The sequence below is a fragment of the Ursus maritimus genome, unplaced genomic scaffold, assembly GCF_017311325.1.
Source record: "Ursus maritimus isolate PB19 unplaced genomic scaffold, ASM1731132v1 scaffold_20, whole genome shotgun sequence".
Taxonomy (NCBI): Eukaryota; Metazoa; Chordata; class Mammalia; order Carnivora; family Ursidae; genus Ursus; species Ursus maritimus.
Window position 1 is genome coordinate 52,167,369 of NW_024424453.1, and position 10,434 is coordinate 52,177,802.

At 46.8% G+C, this 10,434-nt stretch overlaps 1 protein-coding gene across 2 annotated transcripts in view; it reads left to right on the forward strand.

The window, feature by feature from the left end:
- TRANK1 (tetratricopeptide repeat and ankyrin repeat containing 1) overlaps positions 1 to 9,713 on the forward strand; it is a 79,524-nt gene extending 69,811 nt beyond the window's left edge. For both annotated transcript variants that reach the window (XM_040636985.1, XM_008710395.2), the window contains exons 21-23: positions 2,834 to 5,883; positions 6,755 to 6,853; positions 8,366 to 9,713. In XM_040636985.1, the coding sequence (XP_040492919.1) occupies positions 2,834 to 5,883; positions 6,755 to 6,853; positions 8,366 to 8,466 (3,250 nt within the window). In that variant the 3' untranslated portion in view covers positions 8,467 to 9,713. The remainder of the gene's footprint in view (positions 1 to 2,833; positions 5,884 to 6,754; positions 6,854 to 8,365) is intronic.
- The last annotated feature ends 721 nt before the right edge of the window (positions 9,714 to 10,434 follow it).

The following is a 10,434-nucleotide window of genomic DNA, read 5'->3' on the forward strand; positions in this document are numbered from 1 at the left end:
CGCTGACTTGTCAATTTTGCTGAATGATGAATAAAGGTAAGAGCACTAGGGGGCCATCAGGATTTTGCTTCACCACAGTCTACTGGCAGATCCTCAGCCGTGCACTCATACATATGTGTATGAAATGTGTGAACACATACCCTCATAAGTTTCATACTTGACTCACTGGAAGGCCTTCTTGAGCTCTTAGCCTAGTTCATATTCCAAAGGTGAAGTGGAGATGGTGGGGTTAATGGTTGACAAGGAATATAGAAACACCATGTTGTTGATGCCCCTAGGAGATCTTCCTGGTGCTATGGGACAGCTAGGTATGGTATGAGTCTGCTATCTTGCATTTCTGTTGAGCAGGAATTTGAGTCCACTCTACTCTCAGCTCCTAGAAAAGTAGAGTATGGGTTGGTTCTACATTTCTTTTTTTGCTTTCTACCAAATTATACAGATGACAAAATGAACATAACTGACCCAGATGTTCAGAATTCAGATTTTTATTTTTAAGCCAGCTTTTATTAAAGTATAATATATAGTCAAAAAGGTGCACATAATTCTCACAAAATTAATACACTTGTGTAACCAGTACCTCAATAAAGGTACTCGGTACCTTGAGTTTTATTTTTGGAAATGAAAAAGTAGGTGTTCAGTGCCATGGCGGGTAAATAAGCATATTCTTTTAGCCACATCTTTGGTACCATTATATATGCGATATATGCAATGGGTGTGTATTAGTTAGCTCAGGCTACTGTAATGAAATGCCATAGATTGGGTGGCTTAAATGACAGAAATTTATTTTCTCCTAGTTTTGGAGGCTAGAAGTCCAAGATCAAGGCTCTGGCCAGTTGGGCTACTGCTAAGAGCTCTTTCTCTGGCTTGCAGATGGCTGCCTTCTCCCTGTGTCCTCATGTGGCCTTTCCTTGGCACTTGAGAGAGAGAGCGCTCAAGAGAGCTCACTCTCTGGTGTCTTCTTCTTTTTTTTAAAAAAAAGTTAATTAATTTTAGAGAGAGAGAGTATGTGTGTGTGTGCGTGAGTGAGGGGAGGGGCAGAGGAAGAGGGAGAGAGAGAATCATCAAGCAGGCTCCCTGCTGAGCACGGAGCCGGATGTAGGGCTGGATCCCATGACCCTGAGATCATGACCCAAGCCAAAACCAAGAGTCAGATGCTTAACCGACTTAGCCACCCAGGTGCCCCTCTCTGGTGTCTTCTTATAAGGACACTAGTTCTACTGGCTCAGTGCACCATCCTTGTGACCTCATTTAACCTTAGCTACTTCCTTAGAGATCCCATCTCCAAAAAAATCATACTGGGAGTTGGGGCTTGAATGTATGAATTTTAGAGGACACAAACTATCAGTCCATAACAGCGTGCCAGCTGTGATATTTATTGGGTACCCAGTTATCAGGGTGCTATGCAGTGGTGGTGGGAATAATTGACCAGACCAATTCCCTTGTGAGTTCATATGACAAAACCGACTGAGAGGGTTTTTTTTTTAAACCTTTAATAAGTTATTTAACTTGCTGTCCTCAGTTTTCCAGAAGAGCCTTGAATAGTCAGTCACAGATTTTCCCCAGAAACATTTTTTTCTTTCATTATTTTTTTCACCTTTATTGAGGTATGCAACTGAGAGTTTCTAATGATGAGTTGAGATCTAAGTGTAATGAGTATTAACTGGAGCCTCACACTAGATCTATTTGAGTGTCCTTTGAACACCATGCATGTTGAGTGTAGAATTCAAATGCTGGGGCGCCTGGGTGGCTCAGTCGTTAAGCGTCTGCCTTCGGCTCAGGGCGTGATCCCGGTGTTACGGGATCGAGCCCCACGTCAGGCTCTTCTGCTATGAGCCTGCTTCTTCCTCTCCCACTCCCCCTGCTTGTGTTCCCTCTCTCGCTGACTGTCTCTATCTCTGTCAAATAAATAAATAAAAATCTTTAAAAAAAAAGAATTCAAATGCTAACTGGCGTGACTCAAAGTGCATTGAGGACATTTTAAATTTGAAAAGAAAATACCTCAGTAGTTCTTTATATTTGCTAAAATGATTCCTTACTCCATCAGCCAATGCTCACATGTGACGTATACTCCCTTTCTTCATCTTGATTTACACCCCCTCATGGGAAGCCTGTTGTACTAAGAAATCTGAGGTTTGTAGTGTAAGTCGGGGGCATCATAAGACATCTGGGCACTTTTCTGGTTGTGATGCGATGATTTATCTTATGAGAGTTCAAAACCAAGCATGCATTATTGGATTGTTCCAGTGCCTTGAAAACTGGAATTGTAGTGTGGGATATACTGACTTTGATCAGAAGAGTAAAGGGAAGCATTCAGAGCCTCATTAATCTCACTCTAACTCAACCACATGCATACCTGGCAGAAGAGAAAAATCAGTTCGGGGAATAAGAGGAAGTTTAATGTCCTGCTGGTATGTGTGCAGTCTCTGTCTTCACCCTTCCTCATTAGTCTGGTCTCAGACTCAATGGAGTTGTAGACCCAAAATGATTATCATGCTTTTATGAAAGCTTAAGGTTTTTTTTTAATGATAATTTTGATTATGCATAATTGTTGCCCCTCAGATTGACTTCCAAACCTAACTTCCATTTGCTTAGGTTGCAACTCCATTATGTTTCATTAATTTAATATACTAATGCTTGGTTCCTTTGGAGAATAAAGAATTAATCTTATCCTTGTGAAATGAAACATTTGTAAAGATGCTGGATAGGTTTAGGTCCTATTTTGTAATTTATATCTGCATGTGGGAATTGTAGTTAACTGGCTCTGTGCTGTATTTTGGAGAACATTTTCTATTGGATGGTAATGAGTTGACATTTGTGTTGTCTGTCGTTTCAGGTATGAAGAAATGCTAAGGGCCAAGACCCTTCCCATATCCAAGCTGTCTTATTCTGCAAGTCAGCTTTACCTGGAAGCAGCAGCAAAGTACCTGAGCGCAAATAAGATCAAGGAGATGATGGCTGTCCTCTCGAAGCTAGACATAGAAGACCAGCTGGTGTTCCTGAAGTCTCGCGGACGGCTTGCAGAAGCTGCAGACCTGCTGAACAGGGAAGGTCGGAGGGAAGAGGCTGCCTTGTTGATGAAGCAACATGGCTGCCTGTTGGAGGCCGCCAGGCTCACTGCCGACAAGGACTTTCAGGCCTCATGTCTGCTGGGGGCTGCCCGCCTCAATGTGGCCAGGGATTCAGATGTAGAGCACACCAAGGCCATTCTGAGAGAAGCCCTTGACCTCTGCTATCAAACCAATCAGTTGTCTGGCATTGCTGAGGCTCATTTCCTCCAGGGGGTAATCTTGAGAGACTTTCAAAAGCTCAAGGATGCCTTCTTCAAGTTTGACAGGCTCAATCACTCAGCTGGGGTGGTGGAGGCGCTCTATGAAGCCACCAGTCAGTGTGAGGCTGAGCCTGAGAAGGTCCTGGCGCTGGCTCCGGGGGGCCTGGAAGTCCTCCTCAATCTAGTCAGGGCCCTCAAAAGAGTGACCAACAATGCTGAGAAGGAGATGGTCAAGTCTTGCTTTGAGTTTTTTGGAATTTCTCAGGTGGATGCCAAGTATTGCCAGATAGCTCAGAATGACCCTGGACCCATATTAAAAATAATTTTTGACCTGGATTTGAACTTCACAGATAAGAAAACAAAAGACTATTTCTTGTTAATGACTGACCAAGTGAAATTAGCCCTCAACAAACACCTTTTGAGCAGGCTGTGTCAGATCACACAAAGCCTGCTTGGGAAGACCTACCCAGGCGTCTGCATGAGGTTTATTGTAGGCTTGAAATGTGAGGATGAAAACTGTAAAGATTTCCACAGGCCTTTGAGGCGTTGCGAGGCCAGGTGTTTGGTTCAGTCAAAAATGCACTTGGTGGCAATCAGTGGATTGCTTTTGGAGGCCAAAAAAGTGTTCCCTAAAATCTTAGCAGAAGAACTTGAAGAAATTAATTATATTTTGCCTACAGATATGTATGGCCTTTGCAAATCCTTCCTGAATGTCCTCTTCCCTAAGCATTTCCATCAGAGAGTGTTGTCAGAAAACCCCATGGCATGCAAAGAAATCCTCAAACCAAACTACAAATCCTTTCGATCCTACAGGTCTGCTCTGAAAGAGTACATTCATTTTCTGTTTCAAAACGAAAGGGCACGAAGCCGCCGGGAGTCTACAGACCTGTGGCTGAGCGCCATGCAGGCTTTCCTCGTCTCCTCCAACTATCCGGAGGAGTTTGAAAAGCTGCTCCACCAGGAGGAGGACAGCTACAACAGGGATCTCAAAGCTCTAGAGGCTGAAAAAGAGGAAAGGGGCAGGGGGAGAGGCAGCAAGATGAAGGGAATAGAAGGAAAATTCGGCATGTTGGCACCCAACAAGGATGACGACAATACCGAGAAGACCCACCTTTGCTTCATCCGACTGCTGGAGAACTGCATTGACCAGTTCTATGTATACAGGAACCCAGAAAACTACAAGAGGCTCTTTTTCCGCTTCATGAATGTCCTTGTCAAGAGGTGTAAAGAACCGCTCATCCCCAGCATTGGAAACACGGTGGCCCTGTTGGAGTTCCAGTTTGTCCACTGTGCAGCAGTTCTGGCCCGCCTCTGGAAGAATGCCATCCTATGCCTCCCCAAGAGCTACATTGCACTCTTGCACTACTGGGAGTTCCTGTTCAGCAAGAAGGACAGGGAGCTCGGGGACGTGTTCTCCATCATTCAGGAATACAAGCCCAAGGACGTGACAAGAGCCATTCAGGATTTCCGGTTCCACCTCTCCTACCTCGTCAAGGTGCTATGTGGCCATGAGAATGTGAACTTCAACGTCCTGCTCGATGCCTTCAGTGAAATAGACTGTGTGGTGTCTGGTGAGGCAGAGCGGACCCTGGTGCTGTGCCTAGTGATGCTGGTGAATGCCGAGGAGCTTCTGCAGCCGTACTGCAAGCCTCTTCTGTACCGCCACTTTCAGGAGATCCAGACAAGGCTGCAGCTGATGAGCATGGACTGCCCGGACCAGGTTCCCGAGAGGCTCCTGAAAGTGGTCAAGCGGGTGTTGACGGAGGTCAATGTGAAGTCTGTGGCTGAGGCGCTGCAGGACCTGCTCTCTGAACGGGACGAAGAGTACCTGATGGACTGCCACTGGCGTTGGGACAGCATGCACACCAAAGGGTCCGTGGTGCGTGGCCTCTATCACGAGGAGGTGAAACTAAGCCGCCTACTCTGTGTGGACCCTGTGGACTACTTTGCTGAGCCAGAGTGTGAGTTTGGTCAGGACGAGACAGATGAGCTGGCATTGGAAGACCGGGACCACCTTCTTGCTGCCATCCTTTCCCAGAAGCAGCGGAAGGCTTCCATCCAGCGGAAGCTGAGAAAGGCATGCCTGGTGGTGTCCCTGTGCATCAGCTGGAGGAGAAGGGTGAGTGCGCAGGCAGAGTGCTTCCGGGAGGAGGCCAGGGAGCCCGGGGCTGGGAACTTCAAGAAGGCAGACGTCGACAGGACCCAGTGTGACCTGTGTGGGGTGAAGTTCACCCGAGGTCCTGACAACTATTTCAGCCCTGGGAAAGCATTTGAGGGAGAGGCTTCAGAGGTGGTGGCCATTTCCAGCACTGAGTTGGGAGACACGGAGGGCCGGGAGAGGAATAGCGAGTCTTACGAGCAGCACATCCGCCTAGAAGGTCATCAGAGGCAGCAGGTGGCCTACCAGAAGTACTCCGAATTTTTCCGTGAGAAGGTGGACCCGGCCATCGATGAAGGCAAGCTGGTGGTACAGGACATTGAGCAGAGCATGTGGATCCGCAGTCACCTGGGCTCCAAAGAGCACAGCCACATGCTGCAGAGGAAGGTCCAGGAGAACATCAAGAAGGTTTTGGATACGGTGGAGGACCTCTACAGGCGCAAGGCCTGGGCTGGCGGTAAGGGGTCCTCAGAAATTGGGGCCCAGGTGGTGTGAGAACCCGGGCTTTGAGAACACATGTCAGAATCAAGTCCTTTGTGGTGAGGTCTGTCCTGGGGATAACAGAACTTGGCTTTGGCAGAAATACAAGTGAGGAATGTGTGTTCTCAAATTACAGCAAAACCCCATTCTTTGAACCACCCCGCCCCCAGTTAAAATATTGTGATTATCTTGGGTCAGGATGGTTTCCCCAGCACTACAGACAAGAAAACGGCTTGCTAACTAGTTCTGTGGCAAGGATATAGGGAGAGTGTTCAGGCTTGAGGAAGCTCTTTAAGCTTCCGATCTGTTCATCAGTGACCACTTCTTGAACACCTACTCTGTACTGAACCCTTGACTAAGATCCGGAGGTGCGTAGCTGGTCTCTTCCTTTAAGGAGAGTTCTTAAACCATACCCAGTGTGAGACTTTAACAATAAGAATTCTTATGTGGTCTCTGAATCAGATTTCCTCTAACTTCCTTATTAGCTATTTCTTAGCAACAGTGAGTAGAAGTCACCTTATGTATAAAATTAGTGAAATTAGATATTTAAAACTTATTCTATAATCTGGACACTCCAGTGTAAGGTTTAGTGACATGATGAACGAAGCTTCCTTGGGAGGTTTGCTACGGGCAATCTCTATAGACATGCAGTGATGGTGTCAGGCTAGCATGTAATTGTAGTTTGTTTGTGGTGGCAGAAGGTGGCTGTAAGTTCTTATTCCATTGTCCCCCTCAGGGGAAACCCAGAAACAGGCTCTTGGGAAGTGGGGGCCTTGGCTCTAGTACTGAGTGGTCTAGTTTCTGCAGCGGCCCCCTCACTCAGAGCCCTTGTTCTTTGGTTCCTGTAGCAGAGGAAGTGATGGCTCGGCTGGTCAACATTCTGATCCCGTCAGTCAGGGATGCGCGGGACTGGCTGATGAAGACGGAACTCCACTTAAAGGAGGAAGGTAAGGAGCCCTTTATCCCAGGGTGATGCTCTGGGTCTCATGATTCTTGCTTCTGCTGACTCCCAGGTCAGTGTGAAGTGGGGTTGCTGAAGGGGTCAATAGTGGCCACTCACTGTCTAGGAGCTTCACCCCCAGTTAGTCAAATTATTAGCAACATAGGATCCGAGTTTCCCCATCTGACTGTGAGGGCTCACACAGGTTTTTAGACAACCTCTTTTGCCACTTATGAACTGTTATTGATGACATCCAGTCACTACTCACCCTAATACAGTGACTCCCAAGGATAGACAAAGTATTGAAGTGCCTTCTCTTGGTAAATATGCTTGTCTGTGTCAACCATTCATGTAATAAGTCAGTGAATATTTATTAAATGTCTAGTATGTATCAGCACTGTTTTGAGTTTGGGGATGTGAAATAAGCACATTTGTGAGCGAAGCACACAAAATCATTGGGGAAACTTGCGTGTGCCTTCCCATGGAGGGTTAAGTGCTTATATGGAGGGAGTCACGTTTCTCTCCTGACAGAATGATCTTGCCAAATTCTTTATCATCTGGGAGGTCTTCCCTCTTGCCCATGCCAATTGTTGCCCGCTCTTGGCCAGGTGTTATTTCTTCTTACTCCAAATATTTCATGTGCCCCAGAATGCTCTTCTGTGGGTCCTCCTAATCCAGATACTACCGGAAAACCCAGACCCCAGAGCTGGGAAAAACTAGAAGGGACTGGGCACAAATATCTATGGCAGTAAAAAATCTTTAGAATATAGTGGCTGCCGGGACTATGATTTTTATGATTATTTCAAAAGGAAGATAACTGGTATACTAACTCAAGTTTTTGGTTGAGTTTAGGTTTTGCTTGATTTCTTTGCCATTTGAGGGGTCTCTGAAATGAGGGCAGAGGAATCAGCCTGTATAAGAACTTAACTCTAGAGAAGGGTATTCACTTGGGCTCTAATTCAGGCTTTTTCGCCCTTTAATTTAAAATGATTACAGAGGGGCGCCTGGGTGGTTCAGTTGATTAAGTGTTTGACTTCAGCTCAGGTCATGATCTCAGCAGTCCTGAGCTTGAGCCCCATGTTGGGCTTCCGGCTCAGCAAGGAGTCTGCTTCTCCCTCCCCCTTTGCCCCTCCCCCTGCTTGTGCTCTCTCTCTCTCTCTCAAATAAATAAATAAAAATCTTTTTAAAAAATAAAAAAATAGGGGCACCTGGGTGGCGCAGTCGTTAAGCGTCTGCCTTCGGCTCAGGGCGTGATCCCAGTGTTCTGGGATCGAGTCCCACATCAGGCTCCTCTGCTATGAGCCTGCTTCTTCCTCTCCCACTCCCCCTGCTTGTGTTCCCTCTCTCACTGGCTGTCTCTCTCTGTCAAATAAATAAATAAAATCTTTAAAAAAAATAAAAAAAAAACAATTACAGAGACATCAGGTTTTACTAGCATGTTATATTTTATAGTGGAGTGAAAAAAGAAATCACCATTCTGTACTTTGTTTCTAGTTTTTTGTTTTTGCTTTTGAAACAGGTATTGTTCAGGAAGATGATTATGAAAATGAAGTGGAGGACTTTGGTGAGCTCCGTCCTCGAAGGCGTCTGCGGAAATGTGGAAAGCAGAGAAAATACTAACATCCACATAGCTGCTGCCTCCAAAGCCTTCAGAACGTTCCATCCTGACGTAGAATTCTGAGTGCTGGGGCAGATGAGAAAAGGAATGTAAATTAGCCTAAAAAAGTAGGGGGGGGTGTTTAGCAACACCTTTGATTTTTGTTCTTTTTATTTCTCTCACCGGTGGCTTTGATCTGATCGCTCTGTCGCCTGTAAGTCTAGCAGTGTTAGTTCTCTCTAGAACTTGTTCAGATGAGAGAAGTCATAGCTGAAATAACCTTGGGGTGCCTCACCCCGAAGCTCTGAGGTTCTCTGGCACATCACCATTGTGACGTGAGTCATCAGCAAGGGACATCCCTCCCCTCAGAGTTGGCGCTGCTCTGGGCCGGGAAATCCCTCCACGGATTCCTTCATCTCCTTTCACACGGCTGCAGCATCAAGTAGTACAAGAGCCGTGTGCGCCCAGGGTCCCTGTGGGCCCACTGCAGGCCACTTGTGCTCCCCCAGGCCACACCCTCTGGTCATCTCTGAACTTTCTTGTAGCAAGGTCCCTAAGGTCCCTTCTGTTATCTGCATTAGCCTCTTCTGTCTGTGCACCTTTTCTGCCTTTCTTCTCCCCATTTTTTTGTGATCATTTTCAGCTACCTGTGCAAGTCACGGTTAGACTACCTCAGAATGTAGTCCTGAACTCCCCCTGCGTCCTGTGGGCGGGAGCCTCTGGACTTTTGCCCTAGGAGGCAAACCTGGGGATGTTGCAGGGAGTTCCAAGCCTGCCTCTTCAAGGTGGTCCTAACTCTGCCTTGGCTATGGTGCAGACATTCCAAAAAGCATTTGTATGTGGCTCTATATGTCTCATTTTCTTGATTGAAGGAGGCTATTGCTTCACCCCCAACCCCCACTGAGCCAGCGGCCATCAGTGTGGTCCCATTCCGGAGGCCGTCAGGCCGCTCATGGTTACTGCCCCTCTCTCCCTTGCCCCTCAGCTCAGCCTGCTGGGAAAGCTCGGGTTATGTTGGTCCTTCATTGCTCTGTCTGCACAGCAGAGCCAACTTTCTCCCCATGTTGCTGCTGCTTTTGCTGCTTATTGTTTTCTCTTTATTGTCTTTCTAAATGACTCTATTTCCTTGTTTCTAATTTTTATTAGGTTATGTTTCTAATTTTTATTCCAGGTGTTTTTTATAAACTTCACTTGCCAGAAAAAAAAAGGGAAAAAAATCAATCAAATCTTACTGTATGATCACATTTTTATGAAATTAAATCATTTCTCTTACATGCAGCCGTCCATTTATTCATTTCTGGTCTCCACTCAGAGAGTGAAGGGTAAAGCCTGGTGTTGGTTCTCTGTGGCCAGCTGGTTGATGCCGACCAGGGCAGAAGCTTGCTGTGCCGTCTGAAATGAAGACATCTGGGGACTCTGGGCTGGTTGTGGTGTCTCTTGAGGGCTTGTCTGTGCCTCTTGAGCATTTGGGGTGTGGACTGTAAGGAGTTTCATCAGTGTTGCCTCTTGGGACTGCCGCCAACAAGAACACAGCCTTGGGAGGCAGGAAACCCGAGGTTGAATCCTCTCCTGCCCTTATTGAGCGGTGTAACCTGGGGTGGGTCAGATCACTGAGTGCTACATGTGGCCCCACCTTGGGGGCTCAGAGTCTGCTGTGAGAGGGAGGTGGAGACATGGAAAAGCAGCAGTGATAGAAATGCATATCGCACGGGGTGGCAGCTGCATTTACATAACCCAGTGGGGCCTCAGCTTCCCCTTTGGGGGAATCAAGTGATCCAAGAGCCCTTTGTGCCCTGATGCCCAGTGGTTCTGTAGGTTGTTACCATGGGTTTGAGCACCCTCAGGTCTTGGTTGTGTGATCTCAGTGTTTGCTTATGTTGGGTGAGCAGGACAGCTGAATCTCAGGAAACAAAGTGGCCTCTGATCCTATGCTTCAAGGTCCAGGAGGCTCCTAACTGGGCCAGATGAGCCTGCTGTCTTCTATATCAACA